Source organism: Mytilus galloprovincialis, chromosome 14 (genome assembly GCF_965363235.1).
Source record: "Mytilus galloprovincialis chromosome 14, xbMytGall1.hap1.1, whole genome shotgun sequence".
NCBI lineage: Eukaryota > Metazoa > Mollusca > Bivalvia > Mytilida > Mytilidae > Mytilus > Mytilus galloprovincialis.
The window spans coordinates 13,215,975-13,238,317 of NC_134851.1; the positions used below are offsets into that span (position 1 = coordinate 13,215,975).

At 31.5% G+C, this 22,343-nt stretch overlaps 1 protein-coding gene across 4 annotated transcripts in view; it reads left to right on the plus strand.

Moving 5' to 3' along the window:
* LOC143059105 (fatty acid desaturase 2-like) overlaps positions 1–21,273 on the plus strand; it is a 33,556-nt gene extending 12,283 nt beyond the window's left edge. The window contains exons 5-14 of one of the 4 annotated variants that reach the window (XM_076232599.1): positions 809–910; positions 2,742–2,843; positions 5,248–5,307; positions 6,440–6,505; positions 12,380–12,440; positions 13,295–13,371; positions 14,315–14,412; positions 14,726–14,902; positions 15,726–15,851; positions 17,744–21,273. In XM_076232599.1, coding sequence (XP_076088714.1) covers positions 809–910; positions 2,742–2,843; positions 5,248–5,307; positions 6,440–6,505; positions 12,380–12,440; positions 13,295–13,371; positions 14,315–14,412; positions 14,726–14,902; positions 15,726–15,851; positions 17,744–17,804 — 930 coding nt within the window. In that variant the 3' untranslated portion in view covers positions 17,805–21,273. The remainder of the gene's footprint in view (positions 1–808; positions 911–2,741; positions 2,844–5,247; positions 5,308–6,439; positions 6,506–12,379; positions 12,441–13,294; positions 13,372–14,314; positions 14,413–14,725; positions 14,903–15,725; positions 15,852–17,743) is intronic. The other 3 variants (XM_076232601.1, XM_076232600.1, XM_076232602.1) reach the window with 3 other exon arrangements.
* Positions 21,274–22,343: the final 1,070 nt, after the last annotated feature.

A 22,343-nucleotide genomic window follows, 5' to 3' on the forward strand; every position in this document is an offset into this window, starting at 1 on the left:
CATTATTTTTAATAAAGTTTGTTTACAAATTCCTGCATTATTTGCACATATACATGTAAATTAAAAGCAGACTGATAATCCAAAATCTAACCAAAACATCTGTTTATAATTTCCCAGCCGATTTCATAATTATTTCATAATATGGCAACCTATTCCGAGGACAAAAACGATATTCACACTTGATTATAAGAAATCAGATTTTACTTAAGGTGGTACCCAACACTTTCACTAAAATTAATTTGGCTCGTTTAATATTCATAAAATTTTGACAAAGTGTTTACTTTGACCCTTTAAAATAAATATAAAAATATAAAAAAAATTGAACCAACTGTTGTATCAGAAAAATTACACTGGTTATATAGCAGTTTGACAGACACTTATTTTGATCATTGAGAAGCTTGATATTCCCTTAACAACACAATCTAATTAAAATGTTTAGCTGATTTTACAGAGTTATCTCCCTGTAGTGTTAGGTACCACCTTAAAATGCTGGGAATTAAAAAAAAAAATTAATTAAAAATAAAATATGAAATTGAAATTGAGAATGGAAATGGGGAATGTGCCAAAGAGACAACAACCCAACCATAGAGCACACAACAGCAGAAGGTCACCAACAGGTCTTCAATGCAACGAGAAATTCTCGCACCCGGAGGCGTCCTTCAGCTGGCCCCTAAACAAATATATACTGGTTCAGTGATAATGAATTTATTTATTATGTTTGAACTACAAACATCGGAGGAGGAGTGAGTACGAGAAACTTGAAAATTATCTTATTTGAAATAATGGAAATATTGACATGTTTTTGAAGGCACAAACAGCTTGGCTACAGCATGACTTTGGACATTTGTCTGTGTTCCGTAGCACCAGACTGAATCATGTCTTACATTATTTTACAATGGGATTTCTCAAGGTACAACATTGTTGTTAGTATAATTTTTAGTGAGTTACTTCCCTTTGTTTAGGAATAACATTGCAGGGAGAGGTTAGGCTAGTTTTGATACTGAAATTATAATTCAAAATAAGACTTCTAGCATTAAATTGAACAAAAAGCAAATAAAATTGAGTTATATACCAGATTTATCAATTATACCTGTATAATAACTCAGATTTTTTTAACCTAGAAAATTTAGTTTATACCAAAATGTGTTTTTTTTTAATTTGATATTATTAAACAACCTGTTTAAATATCACTGTTTAGATAGTGTGATATTGATGAAAATTTACTTTTTTGGAAAATGTAAGCACAAAAAAAAGTGTTAAGCACTACTAAAATAACCTCAGCTCTAGCAGACTTCCCTACAATGAGGAGATAACTCTTCTTGGATGTAGAAATAGACCTCAGTTTTGCATTTTAATTTTTATTTATCTCAGACCTGTAAAGTTTGTTTTAAATTCTGGATTTTGTAACAATCAAGCTGGTCCTTTCTGAAATTTTTATTGGTAGCAGATTCATAATTGTTAAATGATTAAATGTGTGTACACCAAATCAATTAGTAAAAAAGGTTTGGTTGGAGTTATATTTGAATTTTAATTAATTGTGTAAGTGTTTTTCTTGAATATTTGATTAAATTGTTTTTCAAAAATCTGTACAAACCTACTGTTAGTCTGTTATTTGTTGAACAGTAAAATTAAAGTTTTACCTATACCAAGAAAACGGAGAAAATTGGTCCCAAAAATAATGATGAATCCACAGAAAGTTAGAAAAATATCAAACATGGACTGCAGACTATTCCATGTAGTCATAGTGATTGTAGTCCTGGCTACTTGATGGCATTTTACTCCTAAAGTGGATTGAGAGGTTTCTGTTGTTGTTAGGTCAGAAGTGGTTTAAGAAATTTTAAAAATAATCATTATTGAATTTATTTGTATATTATTCGAAATTTTAAGCACTCATTTTTTGTTTTCAGAAAATTTTGAGTTTATTTAGTCATTAAACTGATTTTTTCATTTCACACACAAGTTTTTATTGTAAATTGTATGAACTGTTGTTTTATGCATGTTAATTGTATATTTGTCTCTGTTTTAAACATTTTAAGATTATCTTTTGAAACAGAAGAGAAGAAGAAAAATATCCTCATTGAAATGATAGAAATTTGATACAGTATAATGACAGAACAGTTAGCCCTGTTTTTCCATAATCAATTGAAAACTGACATTTGTGTTTGATTTTCACAATGTTTGTCTCCTTTAATATTTATAACCACTTAGCTCTTCTCAGGAAAGAGGCCTAAATTTGACTTTGTCTCATAAAAAATCGAGCTGAAACGAAATTCTAATTCTTAAATTGCTTTTTACCCTCGTAATTATATATGATGTCCAGTTATAAATATATAATGAAAAATGGTACTGAAATTAATAAAATTAATGACACAGCCGTTATCACAAATGAATGGTGTAGTACCAGAACTAAAAATTCTCTGATTATAATGTTAAAACTGAGGTGTATTTTTATCTCATAGTTCATAGTTCATACGTTTTATTATATTTTTGTTATATTTTATTTTGTACACAATTGGAGCATACAGTTAAATAATAGCAGTATTTTTCATAAACAATTTTCAATTGTGATTGGCGTCTGTTGAAATTCATGTAAAATCCATGTTTAATAGATCAAATTTTATCTTCAGATTTTGGTAGCGGTTTGATATATTTGGCAATGTACTGTCTATGGTAAATTGTATGCTCTAACCCAACCTGTTGTATTTAATGTTTTTGTTTATATAAGGGTCTTATTTTTTCAGGCTCAAGGCGGTTGGCTACAGCATGATTTTGGTCATTTGTCTGTCTTTCACAACACAAAGTGGGACCATTTTTTTCATTATTTTGTACTAGGATTCTTAAAGGTATAATCCGCACATAGATACATTGTTAAAAAAAAAAAAAAAAAACTAATTAAATTTTGATGTTGTGTTTAAAGTAAGGAACAAAGTTTTTATTGTCAGTTGACAAAATTAGAGTGATTAAACAAATTAAAAAAAATCTATACATTAATAAGTATGCAGCTGAATTATCCATTTCAGGGACTTTGAAAAGCATATCTATAAATGTTGTGATTGGTACACAATGAAATAAGATCAAAAACATGATTTTTTTTTTTGTGTCTGAACAAATTAAATTATGAACTATTTTTAGGCCATAACCAACTGTCTATCAAAGTTAAAAAAACCAGATCGCTGGTGACCTTTCTGAGCAGCAATTCGAAAAATAACCTGAATATAAAAAAGTAGCCAATATTAGATGTCACACTATCAGTTGCTACATTTTTTCAGTTAGACACATTGAGGATGAATATCATTATCTATTGCATGTTTCATTGTTGTTTTCCACTATCACAACTATTGTTATTTGTTTTAGTTGTATAAAAAAAATAGCAAATTATGGTTATGTGTATGTTAATTTTTATTTTTATACGCCCGTCAAAATTTTGACGGGACGTATTATGGTATACAAATGTCTGGTGTCTGTCCGTCCGTCTGTCTGTCCGGCGTAAACATGTTGCACTGTAACTTGAGAACGACTTATCTAAATTTCATGAAACTTAACATAGTTGTTTCTTATGATGGTCAAATGATCTGTATACTTTTTGGTGAAAATAAGATTAAAACTTTTTGAGTTACGGCACTTTGTAACTAAAACAGGGGTGTGTTTTTTTCACATGTCGCACCGTATCTCAAAAACGATTCTTAATTATGGCTTAAAACTTTAAACACTTCTTAGTTATATTATTCTTAATATCTGTATACTTTTTGGTGATGATTCAAAATTTTATTTTTGAGTTATTGAGTATTTTGTAAAAAAGGGGGAGGGGTTTTTACATGTCGCACCATATCTCAAAAACGATTTATGATTATTGCTTAAAACTTTACACATGTCTTTGTTATATTAATCTGAAGATCTGTATACTTTTTGGTGATGATTCAAAATTTCATTTTTGAGTTATTGAGTATTTTGTAAAAAAAGGGGGAGGGTTATTTTACATGTTGTGCCGTATCTCAAAAACCATTTATGATTTTTGCTTAAAACTTTACACACTTCTTTGTTATATTAATCTAAAGATCTGTATACTTTTTGGTGATGATTCAAAACTTTATTTTGGAGTTATTGAGTATTTTGTTAAACAGGGGAGGTTTTTTTTACATGTCGCGCCGTATCTCAAAAATAATTTTTGATTATTGCTTAAAACTTTACACACTTCTTTGTTATATTAATCTAAAGATCTGTATACTTTTTGGTTTTGATTCAAAATTTTATTTTAGTGAAATTTAGTTTTTTGGAAAAAAAAACAGGGTTGGGGATTTCACATGTCCCCGCTGTGTCTCAAAAATAATATATGGTTATTGCTTAAAACTTTCTCAGAAACTATTTATGATTATTGCATAAAACTTCCACACAAGACGTCGGGCGTATCATGCGCTCATGGCGCAGCTGTTTATTCACCTTTAATATAGTTAAATGATATAATATGAGGTGCGTTGGATAGAAATCGACCTTATGCAAATGAATATCAATACATCTGTTAACCTATTTTGGGTTGACAAATTCTGAAAATTTGGCAGTTATAAGAAGATCTACAAAACAAACCACTATATTTCTTGTATTTCTTATTTGAATGTTCCAAAATCAATCAAATTCATATACGTGAAACCTGTTTAAACCGAACCTCTTCGGATCTTAAGATTGTGTTCAGTTTTGGCCAATGTTCGGTTTTATCAGGTTCACAACGCATACAATTTGATATGACGGTGCTTACGAACATGTTTGGTTTATACAGGTTTTCGGTTTAAGCAGGATTCGGTTTAGCCAGGTTTCGCTGTACATGTATGTATACATGACCTTGTAGAAGGTTGATTTCTATTTGACACATAGATATGTTATACCTCAACTCTAGTTTATTGCTAGTCTTTGTGTCCAAGAAATACTTCCATCACACTTTTCTCAGGTTCTATTAAACAAAATGACTTCATATTTGATCATATTCTTAATAGTGATGGCTATTTACTGGTGAGCACTTTTCGAATATGTCTCATATTTACTTCTGCTTTCATATAGTGTTTAAATCTTCATCACACTTTTCTTCAGTACTTTCAAAAAGTCATAATTGTTAACTTATTATAAAACATTCTTTTGATTGATATATTTGCTCATTATAGTAAGGCATAGTGTCATTATTATTTTGCCCCAAATATTTCTTATGCATATATATCCAATTTTAATAATATTGATTATTTAACACAAATTCTCCTGCAGGGAGCCTCACCTGATTGGTGGAACCACATGCATTACCAGCATCATGCCAAACCTAATGTGGTAAGTAATATATATAAACATCCAGGCAGTTCCAGTTCTTATTTATATGCTCCTCTATAGAAAGTAGTTCTGCAATAGAATGTATGACATGTTAAGTTTGAGCACAAAACTCATTTAATCTCACTACATATAGTTAATATGAGGCAGTCATTACCTGTAAATGAGGACGAAGTCTGTATTAATTTTTTTTCTAATTCAATCATCGTGATAAAAGAAACGGAAATACCGTAACGTTCCAATATTGGTTCTGTTGTTAGGGATTCAGTTGTGACGTTATTTAAGTTATGACGTCATATTCAATGTAAACAAAGAAACGCTGTTATCAGGTAACGTTTTTCATATCAAACAATTATTAAAAATGATTGGGTGTTGAATTCCTCCCTATATTTGTTGATATGTTGATAAATATACATTTTATTCAAAGTCTCATGCAAACAAGAGCGACCGGAAAACATTTGTGTGCAGATGCAGACCGGAAAAGGAAGTAGATCTGAAAAAAAAGTTAACGATTTTGAGTTCATTAGTAGAATGAAAAATTCGGGAAATTTTCCTGAAATTTTTGATTTTTTTTTTTTATTGATTTTTCTACAGTAATTGGGGACTTTGTCCCCATATTAGATATAAGAAGATGTGATATGAGTGTCAATGAGACAACTCTCCATCAAAGTCACAATTTGTAAAAAATAAAAAATATTTCCATAGAGATTATAAAGCCCCACCATGGTTCATAGACTTTGAAACTTTTACATAGTTTACAAGTTAATGTTTGTGTTTAGGTTTGATTAAAGGGAATGACTTATAATAAGTCAATGGTATTTGGTATGCAGTTGTATTAACATTGGCACATCTCATTTCCATGGAGATTGTTCAGCCATGTACCTTCAGTCATGGTCCATCAACTTTGAATATTTGCATAACTTACATGTTAAAGTATTGCTATGTTAACTTCAACATTTGCACTATCAAAACTTCAAAAGGCTAGACATAGTTCTGTTATAACAGTTTGTAGTTCAAATGCAAACTGAGAAAATTCTGAATAGAAAATTCTGAATATAAAGTCAAACAGAAAAACTTGTTTTGTATTACCATGATGACTAAACAACTATGTTAATTATTTTATACTATTTTTCAGTTGGATAAAGACCCTGATGTAAGAGTGGAACAACTATTTGTTGTAGGAGATGTCATGCCAGTGGAGGTATGATTAATGTTAGGTTTTCTGTGTTTTAGTGCCACCGACCTACAATAGGACAACTAACAATCCTAGTCCATTAAGATTGGAGTCAAGTGCACCCAACAATAGGGGTTGAACTCACAACCTTATGGTTGACTAAGATTGGAGTCAAGTGCACCCAACAACAGGGGTTGAACACAAAACCTCAGTGCTGACTAAGATTGGAGTCAAGTGTACCCAACAACAGGGGTTGAACACAAAACCTCAGTGTTGACTAAGATTGGAGTCAAGTGCACCCAACAACAGGGGTTGAACACAAAACCTCAGTGCTGACTAAGATTGGAGTCAAGTGCACCCAACAACAGGGGTTGAACACAAAACCTCAGTGTTGACTAAGATTGGAGTCAAGTGCACCCAACAACAGGGGTTGAACACAAAACCTCAGTATTGACTAAGATTGGAGTCAAGTGCACCCAACAACAGGGGTTGAACACAAAACCTCAGTGTTGACTAAGATTGGAGTCAAGTGCACCCAACAACAGGAGTTGAACACAAAACCTCAGTGTTGACTAAGATTGGAGTAAAGTGCACCCAACAACAGGGGTTGAACACAAAACCTCAGTGTTGACTAAGATTGGAGTCAAGTGCACCCAACAACAGGGGTTGAACTTAAAACCTCAGTGTTGACTAAGATTGGAGTCAAGTGCACCCAACAACAGGGGTCGAACACAAAACCTCAGTGTTGACTAAGATTGGAGTCAAGTGCACCCAACAACAGGGGTCGAACACAAAACCTCAGTGTTGACTAAGATTGGAGTCAAGTGCACCCAACAACAGGGGTCGAACACAAAACCTCAGTGTTGACTAAGATCGGAGTCAAGTGCACCCAACAACAGGGGTCGAACACAAAACCTCAAAGTTGACTAAGATTGGAGTCAAGTGCACCCAACAACAGAGGTCGAACACAAAACCTCAGTGTTGACTAAGATTGGAGTCAAGTGCACCCAACAACAGGGGTCTAACACAAAACCTCAGTGTTGACTAAGATTGGAGTCAAGTGCACCCAACAACAGGGGTCGAACACAAAACCTCAGTGCTGACTAAAATTGGAGTCAAGTGCACCCAACAACAGGGGTCGAACACAAAACCTCAGTGTTGACTAAGATTGGAGTCAAGTGCACCCAACAACAGGGGTTGAACACAAAACCTCAGTGTTGACTAAGATTGGAGTCAAGTGCACCCAACAACAGGGGTTGAACACAAAACCTCAGTGTTGACTAAGATTGGAGTTAAGTGCACCCAACAACAGGGGTTGAACACAAAACCTCAGTGTTGACTAAGATTGGAGTCAAGTGCACCCAACAACAGGGGTCGAACACAAAACCTCAGTGTTGACTAAGATTGGAGTCAAGTGCATCCAACAACAGGGGTTGAACACAAAACCTCAGTGTTGACTAAGATTGGAGTCAAGTGTACCCAACAACAGGGGTCGAACACAAAACCTCAGTGTTGACTAAGATTGGAGTCAAGTGCACCCAACAACAGGGGTCGAACTAGTCTCGATAACCCAGACGCATATTTAAATATAGCGTCTGGGGTGATTAACCGGACTGGTCAGATATTTATAGGGGGCGTAACAAATAATTAAATATAGAACATATCTATAAATAGCACTTCCGTTATCCCCATTATATTTAAAAGAAAATAATAACAGTAAACAGTGTAACGTTACATGTATATGTGACTATTAAAACTGACATTCTTGTAGCTGATCCTGTTGCCCAACTTGCAGATGGGCAATTTTAAAAGAACGATAAAAAAAACCTGTAATTAGCGGCGATCTTTTTTTCAGAATTTTTGTCACATGTAAAAAAAAATTAAAGACATGATTTTTTTTCGTGGGAAAAATTTGGTTGATTATGTCATATAAGGAAACACTGTAGCATGACTGTATAGTGCCCTTCTTATAACAAGTTCTGGATCCGCCACTGGTCGTGTATAGAGGATACCACGCTCTCTGTGCGCTAAGAGAGGGATCCGTAGGTGGACCGTTGTACATAAAGCAATCCAATATACCTTAATTTTCTGGTGAGTTATAATTTCTCGAACATGTATCCCCAACGGGTTATAATTTAGGACCTCATCTTTATAATTATTGTTATTTTTTTTCGTCCTGAACATTACCATTATTTACCACAAGACGATAACCAAGCAACCCAACTTGAAGATCTATTTTTATATTTTAACACACCACGTTTAATATTCTCTTATCTTCATACTATGAACTACCATTTTTCTCTATTTTCATATTATAGCACACTACTATATATATTCTCTATTCTTTATATTGTATCACATCGTCCTGAACATGCATGAAATATTTGCCACTTGACGTTAAGCAACCAACAGTCGGTATATTGTAGCCACGTTAGTCTGTATTCCTTAATTTTAATTTTTATCCATTTTTCTTAGTTTTGTCTCATTCTTATTTCTGTAAATTCTTGTTATAATTTATGCTTTCCTTTTTATAATAATCTTTCAAATATCTGACGCACTTACCTTACTCGAAAAGCACACATCAAGTTACGTTTATGGAAAGAAAAACAACTCTAAGATTACAATGTAAAAAACCCTGTTTAACAACTTATCACTAGCAGATCAGTGAGATCACACAATGAGTCAACTCAATTTTTTATTTACAAAATTAACTGATCTTAAAATTGCTAACGACAGAATAGTCTGAATGTTTCACCGATAATCTATATTGCCTAATCCTTTTGGGAAGAAAACATTTGGGGACCAACCTTCACACAATACCACTTTGCCAGTCTCCGTGTCTATGAAGAAATACAGAAGTTAACCAGTCATTCATGAAACCCAATACTCTTTGAATGCATGTTTGAATCAATCACATTGAAAAGATGGAATGGGATTTATCCCATACTGCATGATATCTTATACAAAAAATAACTGATGTGTATTCTCGTACTACAAACTATTATAATATCCATCATGACTTTTGTATAAAAGGGCAGCTTCACAAAAACAACAACTTCGAATTCTCCTGTACATGTGAACCTTTATATAAAATAAGGAGATTGCTAATGAGGCAACAACCCAGCAGAGTTCAAATGACATGGATATTCGCAAATATAATCACTGCTCGGCCTCCAATATTAAGAAAACTCCATACCATATAGTTAACTGAGAAGGGCCAGACATGTAAATGAGATACAACGCAACATGAAAACTGTTAAATTGTTTATATGATTTTTAATTTGATAATACAAATCTTTAAAATTCTCCGACATATCTGACAACAATGTGTTTCTTGATGTTTGTTTCATTTAATTAATATATGTCTGTGTACCTTTTTTTCGCTTTGTGGTTGCTGTCAAAATAATGTTAACCCAACATTTTTGATACTGTGATTTATTTATAATGATTGCTGCTGCAGTAATTAAAAAAAAATCTTTGAATCTTTTTTCTTATAAAATTGAAGCTGTTTATGATACAATGAAAATTCGAATATTTATATAGATTTTTTTTTAATTCTTCACATTTTACACATAACAACTGTGTCCCGAAATTATCATTGGTTTGTCTACAAAATAAAGTAAATGTTAAAATCATATTAATTTTTGGTCACCAGCATAGCATATATATATATATATATATATATATATATATATATGAAAAACAAAATGTTTGGAAAAAAACATATATCATATAGAAATATACATTTAGAAATGTCTTGTTGCAAGCTGAATTCCGCTACGGGATGCGAGAGTATCTCGCTGTGGTGATGACACGACCCATTGGTGGCATTGGGTTGTTTCCTGCTCTCTTGTCGGGTTGATGTCTCTTTGACACATTCCCTGTCTGTATTCTCTATCAAAATCATGCATGAATTTTTATCATTGTTAAAGGCCATACAGTTGCCTATACTTGCTCTCATCCACCTCCTTTGAACTTAGAGTGGATAGTTGTCTCATTGGTATTCATACCGCATGTTCTTGCTTGTATAATGTTGACCTTTTGGTACTTTTATTCTCAATTTTTGTTTAAGTCAACAAGATGTCCTGTTAATCATGTTGATGTCTACTTTTGGTAATGTATGTCATTGGGTTCACCAGTTGCTGCCTCATTGACACCTCCTTTCATTGATGCTGCATCTATTGTTTTACTGTCTTGTTTTGCATAAAAACAAATTTACAGTGTATTCCTCATGCCATGGTTTTGTTTCAAGGTTTAGATAGCCAATTGGTATATATTCACTGACAACATTTGTATTCTTTTATGGACTTTTTTTAGTGTGAAAAAAATGCCTCTTAAAAGTGCAAAAAAGTATTTTTCTTTTTTAAGTTGACCAGTCCAGACTTTGTTTACTAACAGTATATTTAAATTACTTTTCATAACAACGTGTCGCACTTCTTAAATGTTTGTATAAGCTAAATGCATTTGTTTTAAAAAAAAAATCGAGCATACATCATTTTGACCGTTTGGTGTATGTACAAAATCAGTGGCATCTTCTAGATATACTTTGTTTGTTTTTCGTCTGCTTATGTTTTTGAATTGCGTTCCCTCCTTAAAATGTGTACAACATTGCGCATCTCTCCTTCCCCCTTTTTTTTACACAATAAAAAGTCATATTAAAATGCAAACTCCTTTATACACTACATATAAATACAACAAACTTATCTTGGATGAAGTTCATATTTCGGCGTCATATCACTTTTCCATCAAGTATTTTTAAAGTTAACAACCCCAAAATGTATTTATAGCGTACACACGACTGTTCGAGTGGTCCCAGTCAATACAAAAATTGCCATTTATTGTATGATTATTAACTTGCTTACGTAGCACGGACATGCATGAAAAAATATATAACTACTCGCTGTTTCAGTTTGCATTAAAATTTATGTAACAGTTTGTGTTGTTATATCATCTTACCAAGGTTTGATGTGCTGTTATTTTCCTTCGCGGTCATGGAAGCCATGCTGTCTGGTGTTTTCCACGACTTGTATGTCGTCACAAACAAAATATAAATAGCTTTAAACAACAATCGGTACACTTGGGCTTTTCAATAGTATTATCGTAATATAATTTCTTCCGAAGTCAATAACCAACTTCTTGGTTATTCGTCTTGGACATTATCTTTAAAAACAAGCTAAAAAAGCCGATACTATTCCGAATGTCATAAATTACCATTTTTATATCACTTGTCATCCAGACGCTCTACTTTGAAAAATAAAGCGGCTGGATGATCGAGACTAGGGTCGAACACAAAACCTCAGTGTTGACTAAGATTGGAGTCAAGTGCACCCAACAACAGAGGTCGAACACAAAACCTCAGTGTTGACTGACTATTGATTCCAGTAGTAGAACTACTTATACCACTTTGCCACTGTAACAACTTCTGTGCCATTGAAATGAATTCAGTTAAAGTTTGATTTTGATCACATAATTTAATTTGTACTCATCCTTTTTATATTCTTGTTTATTGAAACAACAACAAACAAAACTAAGGATTTTTGTATCCCAGGCATAGATTACCTTAGCCGTGTTTGGCACAACTTTTTGGAATTTTAGATCCTCAATGCTCTTCAACTTTGTACTTGTTTGGCTTTAAAAATATTTTGATATGAGCGTCACTGATGAGTCTTATGTAGACGAAACGCGCGTCTGGCGTACTAAATTATAATCCTGGTACCTTTGATAACTATTATTAACTTACCAAATTCAGCAGTGTTTAAGTAATAGTAATTACGACAACAAAATAATCAATGTTTTCTGCTTTTCTTTTCTACAGCTGCAAAATCCGTAATCAAAGTTTTAAAAACTTTGTTATGAGTTTTTTTTTCATTTGTTTTAAATGTATTGTGGTTTTTTTTTCAGGTTGCCAAATCGGGGAAATCCTCATTTCCTTATAATCAGCAACACAAGTATTTCCCATTCTGTAAGTATTCTAGTTAAGCCTGCCAGTCAGAGTAAGTTACTAGTATTTATCAGGATAGAAGCATATTACTCATATACTCAAACTTATGAATATAAAGCACATTACTCATATACTCAAGTATATTAAGTGCAAGTTACTCTTAAACTCAAGTATAATAGAAGAAATTACTTATAAAATTTAGTGATTAAGAGCAAACTACTCTATAAATCGAGTTATTTATTGCAAGCAAATCAAATACTCAAGGATATTTAGCAAGTTACTCAAAAGTATTTTATTGGGATATCCTTTATGATATAGAGCAAGTTACTGATAAACTCAAACGTATATTATTGCAAGCTATTTACATACTTAATTACATAAATTAAAAAATATACGAGTTTACATAGCAAGGAAAAACAGATTGTTTAGCAGTAAACATTTGCCTACACTTCAGTCTTAGAACACATTTTTTTAAACATCTATAACTTTGACAAACTTTTCTGGAATGTTATGAAACTTGGAAATAGTAATTTCAAGGAAGTACATCGGAAGAAAACTGTTATAAATTTTTTGGGGTATTTCATTGATAAATGGACTTAGTTTTTGGCAGTCAACATTACTCATTTATTACACTGATATTAGCAATCACAGGCTAATTGAATTATTAGCCAGGAATTTCCAAGGGGGGTCATTTGGACTCACTAACTCGACTTTAACAGTCACAATTCTAACAGAACGTTGACTTTAACAGTGCTTATTTGTTTTCAAGGGGGGTTTGTCGGAACCCCCACACTACGGGTATGAATCACACGGAATAGTAAAAAAATAATTTAAAACAAATCAAAATGTTGAATAATTATATTTATCTTTTACAGTTATCCCCCCTTTGTTGTTTCCTCTGTATTTCCAGTTTATGTTATTTAGACATGTTTACACCAGAAAGCTTTGGATAGTGAGTATTAAACTTATTCTTATTTTGATTGGATGAAGTCATAAATTTTTACGGCATCAATTCACAAAAAAATCTTCGTATACTTCCAATGTCCTTTAATTTCTGGAGAATCAACCTTATAAAATTGTTTTTCATTGAAAATTATCAAATTATATTTTATGGTATTATTCTTGACAGAGGTGTTCTTTTTGTTTAACTGATGGGTAATTGCCAAATCTTGACCACAAGTATTGTGTAAAACTTGGTTAAAATATAATTGACAAAATAACTTTAACAAATGGCTGCATAACAGAATATATATCAAGATTCAACACCAAATCTGATTCAGAAACCAGATGAGTCTATTTCCATGTTTGCTGATAAAATTATAATATATATGCCTAATGACTGTCTTTTTTTCCCAGAATGTTGCCATGTTTACAGTAAACACATAGAATTATTGACTGTGTCAAAAATGTCTTGAATTACCATGAGATTCAAAGACCCATGGCAAAGATATTTAATTTTTGTTCCTCAGACATTTACACTGTTTGGTATTAAACTATGTTGGCAATTGGAAATTTCCTACACAATATCTAAATAACAAGAAAATTAATAAAAACATTATACATATGTTGATCATGGTTTAAAAATTCAGAAGACGGAACAAGAATGAAATATTTTCTGAGTTTTTTTAAATTTCAATGTTAACTCACCGACACAAATAAAAAGCCATTTAGTAAAAAAAAAACATCATATCGAGTTCAAGCTATAAGTATAACGATTGTAGTAAGAGTTCTGATATTTATATAAGTATAACGATTGTAGTAAGAGTTCTGATATTTATATAAGTATAACAATTGTAGTAAGAGTTCTGATATTTATTAACAGAATATTGTAATTATGACTGTATGCTTCTTCATGTTATTACTTGTGTTACCACAATATATTTTTTTATTTACAGGACGTTATTATTATGGGCTCATACTTCTTCCGATTCTGTTTCTTCTTGGTACCTTTGGTTGGATGGGGATGGACATTTTTCTATTATGAAGCCTTCAGGTAAGTTACTATAAATTTTGTAGCCAATAGATGATAACCAATCCACAGTATAGAAGCAGATGAGGTTTAACAACTTAGTAATGTCTTCTCTGGTACATACACATCTATCAAATAATTGAACAGAAGAAGAAGAAAAATATGATTTATACTTTGTATAACAAATGGAGAAAACAAATTATGATTGGGAAAATGGTGTAATTATAATACTTTGGGAGAAGATGATATACACAGCAAATCAACACATTTTAATCGTTGAATGTTGTCCATTTGTAACTTTTATATCAGACCTAACACCATGTCAATATAATTTTAGGATAATTGAATCCACTTGGTTTGTTTGGGTTGCTCAATCTAACCATATCCCTATGAATATTGACCATGACGACCAGAAACCATGGCTAAAGTTACAGATGGCTGCCACTTGTGATGTTGAGAAATCCTTCTTCAATGACTGGTTTACTGGTCACCTGAACTTCCAGATAGAGCACCAGTAAGTGACTTCTTTTATGGTTTTTTTTACAGATGTGTAAAGGTTCATGTGTTAAAAGAGAGGAAATAATGACTACAAAAACATTTAGACATTGTTTGGCCTGCTTCCTTCCATCTTATTGAGAGAATAATTGTTCTTTTCTTGTCTACTTCAAGATGAAAATATATGTGATTCAAATAGACTTTTTCAAATAAAATGATAAGAGGGAAATTAGTTGTTGTGAACATAGATATAAGAAGATGTGATATGAGTGCCAATGAGACAACTCTCCATCCAAGTCACATATTGTAAAAGTAAACCATTATAGGTCAAAGTACAGCCTCCAACCTGGCACCTTTGCTCACACCGAACAACAAGCTATAAAGAGCCCCAAAATAACTTGTGTAAAACCATTCAAACAGGTCAACCAACCAATTATTTTAAATAAGAAATGAGAAACGAGAAACAACTATGAACCACATTAACAAACAACAACCACTGAACAAGAGGTTCTTGACTATAGGACAGGTGCAAACAAATATAGCAGTTTTAAATAGGATCTTTTCTTATATAGATACATCAAATTTAATTGTTAGAAAATTGTGGAAATTAATCACCTCATAGTCAAGTCATAAATCTTTGCAATTTTCTAAATGCATGAAATATTTCCACTTGACAGTGAGCCACCATCAGTCAATCAATAAACCTATTTCTAGAAAACAAGCATGGTAAATGAATGTTTTAAATTTTGAAAGACCCAACCTTTTATAAAAAACAGAACTTCAACCGCACAAAAAAATGACCTTACTGTAAAATTTATTGATTTGTGATTATTTTCTTTCAGTTTGTTCCCAACCATGCCAAGACACAATCTATACAAGATCCAACCACTTGTTCAGTCCCTATGTAAGAAACATGGTATACCTCATGAAGTCAAATCTCTCTATCAGTCTTTTGCTGATATTATCAAGTAAGTTATATATATACAATATACATACAGAATATTGCAAGAATTTGGAAATATAGTATGTGGTCAAAAACCTTACAGTATATATGTAAATTTTCAACAGGGAACATTTTAGCTGGTTTTAAAGTAAAAAAAAACTAAAAAAACTAAAAAATATAAATGACCTATAGTAGATGAATACTTTTTAGATAATTGTAGATCTGCATTGGTCTTTTGACAGCTATTTCCCAGAGTTCTAAATATAAAAAAAGATGTGGTATTATTGCGAATCACAACTCTTTACAAGAGGACAGAAATGAACAACTGAAGGTCACTGAACGGCCTTCATCAAGACATCAATGAGTAAAGCCCATACCACATAGTCAACTATAATAGGCCCTGAAATGACAATTGTTAAACAATTCAAACGAGAAAACTAATGGCATAATAAATGTATAAAAAAATGAACGAAAAAGAAATGTGTAACACAGCAATAAACGACAATCACTAAAATACAGGGGTCTAAACGCTTCCCCTAACCTGGGACAGTGGTTTAAATGTTCAACATGAGAACAAATTATAAAGATCAGTTGAAAAAGGCTTAACTCATCAGATGGATACAAATAGAACTACATCTGATAAAAACACAGAGTGGATGTGGACGGGTACTAGTACATCCAAACAGCAAAAAGACACGGAGAACAGATCTGAGAGTACTCTTAGTTACTGACAAACAATTTCTCTCAGCATTTTTTTTTCTATATGTATTCATATGTAACCATCTTGAATTCTATTATGTGTATAAATATTTAATTTTAACTACCATGTAACCATCTTGAATTCTGTTATGTGTATGTTCCAGACCATATGAGTATTTGGACCTTACGCGATGATCCGGACCAAATACATATACTTGTACGGTCCGACCATACATGTATGGTCGGACCGTATGAGTATACATGTATGGTCCAGTACAAGCTGGTCATACATGTTATTGGATCATATGGGTTAAATTTAAACAAACATTTATCACAATCTTTTTTTTATGCCCCACCTCCGTTCGTTAGTTCGTTCGTCCGTCTGTCCCGCTTCAGGTTAAAGTTTTTGGTCAAGGTAGTTTTTGATGAAGTTGAAATCCTATCGACTTCAAACTTTGTACACATGTTCCCTATGATATGATATTTCTAATTTAATGCCAAATTAGAGTTTTTACCCCAATGTCACAGTCCACTGAACATAGAAAATGATAGTGGGAATGGGGCATTCTTGTACTGGGGACACATTTTTGTTTAGTTTTACAAATTGTTATTATTACAATTACTTATATATGAATAAAATGAACAAACGAACAATTGAAATTAAATATTTGTTTAATTGTATATCTGAATCCTATTTTGGTACTCTCGCACAAGGTGACACTTGCTACCACAAGTAACATATTAATAATAATTGTTTACCTGTACATGTTTGCAGTTCATACATGTTCCTTTGCATTTGCTTTTTTTGTAAAGTTGCTAAATATTCTAAAACAATTGTCCTCCCACATTATGTTTACTTAGTACGATATCTTCAATTTCAGTGATCATAATTCAATTAATGTATAATTACTGATCCACATCCTAAATACAAGAGATTAACAAATTTAATTAGCGTTAATTTTTGAAATAGTTAAAATTTTATTTCAATTACCATTGAACTTTTTTATATCAATTTGAGAGTTAAGTTATGTTGATCTGTTATATGCATATTTGTATCTAATAAACTTGACCAACTTCCAAATATTAGTCAAACCGTACGCATCTGGTCTGACCGTATGATTATTTTGAAAATTACACATGCGGTCCCGACCGTACGCGTATGGTCCAAATACTCATACGGTCTGGAACATGTATGAAATATTTAATTTTCCTTTTCAGGAGTCTGAAGCATTCCGGGGAGATATGGAGTGCTGCCTACCATCAATACCACCTGTCTTAATGATCTATTTATAGACTGGGAAGGACTGTAATGCCACTGTAGTCCCACCATGACAAATATCAGTAGTGCTACTCGGATCAAAATAAATTTTATTTTTCTATTGATTTTTTATACACACTTGAGCATTATAACTTTGTAATAGAACATTGTACTAAGGATTTCACTGTAAACAGTTTGATTCACAGTTTTTATGTTAATTTGTTTCACAATTGTCAACAAATTATTTCCCCTTTAATGATTATATGTGAGCTAAAATGAAATATTTTCATTTCAAGATTTAAAAACATTTTTTTCTGTAGTTTTAGTGACTGCAAGATCCACAATTTTGCCATCTTTTTAACTTGTTAATTTCATATTAGAATTTATTTTTCCCCCCTAATTTATTCATGCTATTTTAAAGGGAAATAACTTCTAAAAGGGAGATAATCAATTCTCAATACAAGACAACCATATCATTTTCATCATTTAGAAACCAAATGTTATTGATTGTTTATATTGAATAAATTCTAGTTTTTCTTCACAAAATTGGGACACTTTTCATTGAATGTTATACGTTTTACAATAAGAATTAAGATAGTTATTTTTAATGTTGGTACAATAAATGCTGTTATAACTAAGTTATTGTATTTTTAGAAGATTATAGTTAATATTGAGAGTATTTTTTAAGGGTACTGGTTTTTTTTTTCCTTTTGTTATCTTTTCCTTACATACAAATTTTGGTAATATTGTTATATATTTTCAATTTGGTTTGCTTTTGCTTACAACATTTAGTATTCTATGAATTATATTGGACCCTCATTAAATATTTAAATGTAAGGCTCTGCTGTTATATCTTTGACGTGTTTGCTTTCTGGAATAATACATACCTTTTAAGTTATCAATATTTATACTACTTATCTACCTTTTAAGGCTCTTCTATAAAAGCATGCAAAACAAAACTTTGATCGACTTGCTTGCTATGTTTGCTTGGATGTTTGCAAAAAATAGGTAGGCAGAGTTTCAATCTGTTTTATATATACTGGGATTTGATTGTACAATAAAAATTGACATGAAATGAAGCTAATGTTTACTATTGAATTCCAGTATATAGTAAACAGACTGAAACAGACTACCTACCTGTTGTTTAAAAACACCCAAACAAACATAGCAAGCAAGTTGATCAAAGGTTTGCTTTGCATGCTTTTATAGAAGAGATGTAAGTTGCCAATATTTATAGTACTTATTTTAGCATAGGATCTTGTATAATGTACTTATATACAGATATACTGCAGCTTATGTGGTTGTTTCATTCCCAACCCAATATCAATATTAAGGGACATACAGGGAACATTGTATACCTGAGCTGAAGTAATATTGTTAATATGTTCTATCAAAAGAAAATTTAAACTGGTTGTGACTTTGATTAGAGGATCTGTTAAAAGTGTTTTCGTTGTGTTCCCTATGTTTTTTCACTGTGTTCTCTATTTTTCACCGTGTTCTACCTTTTTTCATCATGTTCTATATAGTTTAAACATAAATATTATGATACACATATAAAGTTGTTGTGAAGCATACTTTTATAAGTCTGACAGATCAAAATATTTATTTGACTTTATTTTCCTTACATGTCTTATCATTAACAATAAAATATAGCTTATACTGATTATAAGCTGACTATATATGGCATTATCAACAATAGGTTATCCGCCCTTGGAAAATATGAAGGTATAGGTTATCTGTCCTTGGAATATAACAGGGTATAATTTGTCTGTTTGTTTTGATTTATTTGTTTAAGATGTTTCACCGGGAACATTTGAAAAAAATCTTGCTTTGTATGGATGCATAAGGAAAAAAAATAGTTTCCCCAAAAATAAAATATGATTCCACTGTAAAATTATTGATAAACATTAAAGGTAACTATGTTTGTGATTCTCAACTCTCTTGGTGTCTGTATAAAATGTCTCAAATGATTAAATACTGTAAATTTAGAATGCTTTGTGTGTTTTTATTATTGCGAATTTTGAAAAAACCGACCAAAATGTGAGATTAATTATTGCAAAGTAAGGAGTGGTGCATACAAAAAATGCTAAGATGCAATTTTTGATATTTGAAAAACCTATTCTGTTGCAATTTTTTGCAATAATGAAAACATCGTAAAAATTCCTGAATTTACAGAAAGTGAATGCATAAGCTTTTACTTTTGTGATGTCACTTCAGTTGTATTTTTTGCTACTAGTTTATTTATATTTTTGTATACTTTTTAAGGAATTTTAAGAAATGTTTGTTAGATTTGATTATAATTTGGTTTGGAAAGTTTCCATTTTCTATGAGAAGAAAAATTATCAATGTCTCTACGGGAGAAAATGTGATCTACCTTGGAAAGGAGGTACTGTTTTATCTAGCCTGCAAAAAAGTCTCGTACTGGAGACTTCAAAACGATTCTGTTTGCAGCATTTGTAGCATGGACATTTGTTAAAAAATTTGTGATTATAAATGAGTTATCAATATATTTTATTATTTTTTGAATTGTTAAAGATTAATATTATATGACGGAAAAATTTATATCATACTGTTATTCCCTATATACAAGGTGTTTAAAAATACCATTGAAACCTCATTATCAGGTTACAATTTGATCGGGGCATTTTATTGTTTCTTTTTACCTCTCTTAAGTATTCTAAAGAAGGTAATTTTACAAATTGTAACTTGGATGGAGAAGTGTCTCATTGGCACTCATACCACTTCTAAATATGAGTAACTTTTTTAAAATTTCAAATGGCTGTGTAAAATGTACAGTCAAACCCTCTGTATTCCTATCTTTTCATGAGAATGTATTGAAAAGAGTTATATATGTAGATGTTTAAAATCAGATGATATTTTTTTCAATAAATACATTATATTGTCATTCAGAAGGATGGGGAAAAAAAGCTCATCAATTCGATGTGTTTATTTCACATATAAAACCTTTGTAAAACACTAGTAAAGATCTCATGCAATGCAATGAATTAAAACTCACAAAGTAGCTCTGTTCCAATATCAATAGATTTTTTTAAATTATGAAATTATTTTTGTCGCATTATTAATTAGATTAACTACTGTACATATAAAGCTTTTATATTTTGATATAAATTGTTAGCATTTCAACAAGCTTAGCTTGCTTCTTCTAAATTGTAGAATAAAACATAAATGTTGCATTATTTCTTTTGTATTTACATTTTATCTTTAGAAAGACATGAAATGGCTAGCCATCTTGTCTTGATAGACATGTTATTTTATTATACATTTATTGCTTTCATACATTTTAGATCAAGCACTGGTTCCTTAGTCTTACGTATAGGGAAACAGAAAACCAGGACAATTGTTTAAATTTATAGCTATATTTATTTATGTGATTAATTATATTCTTATAATATGCATCTTTATTTTTTGGCATAATTTTCTTTGTTTCTGTCTATTTTGATTACAATAAAAAAACAAATTTATCTTTTAATTAATATTCTTATCCTAAGTTTTGATATTATTCATATGCATTTTGAATAATGGTCAAGGTCTCAATGTAAATATTATTGTCACCCTTTCTGCAAACTTTAGTTTCTATAACATCTCTTTAATCGCTGAGGTTGTATGTTCAAATCCCACACAGTGAGGTGCCCTCGACTCCAATTTTGATTAACTAGGATTGTTAGTTGTCTACTAAAGGTTTGATTTTCAATAATGCAAATAAACTCATCATAGATACCAGGACTTAATTAAGTATATACGCCAGACGCGCGTTTCGTCTACAAAACACTCATCAGTGACGCTCGAATCCAAAAAAATTAAAAGGCCATACTAGTATATATATTATAAAGGTAAGTCACTCTGATCTATTTACAGTAGTGTAGCAACATCATACAAAAAGTATGTCACTCTGATCTATTTACAGTAGTGTATCAGCATCATACAAAAAGTAAGTCATTGTAATCTATTTACAGTAGTGTATCAGCATCATAAAAAAAGTAAGTCACTCTGATCTATTTACAGTACTGTATCAGCATCATAAAAAAAGTAAGTCACTCTGATCTATTTACAGTAGTGTATCAGCATCATACAAAAAGTAAGTCACTCTGATCTATTTACAGTAGTGTATCAGCATCATAAAAAAAGTAAGTCACTCTGATCTATTTACAGTACTGTATCAGCATCATAAAAAAAGTAAGTCACTCTAATCTATTTACAGTAGTGTATCAGCATCATACAAAAAGTAAGTCACTCTGATCTATTTACAGTAGTGTATCAGCATCATACAAAAAGTAAGTCACTCTAATCTATTTACAGTAGTGTATCAGCATCATACAAAAAGTAAGTCACTCTGATCTATTTACAGTAGTGTATCAGCATCATAAAAAAAGTAAGTCACTCTGATCTATTTACAGTAGTGTATCAGCATCATAAAAAAAGTAAGTCACTCTGATCTATTTACAGTAGTGTATCAGCATCATAAAAAAAGTAAGTCACTCTGATCTATTTACAGTACTGTATCAGCATCATAAAAAAAGTAAGTCACTCTAATCTATTTAC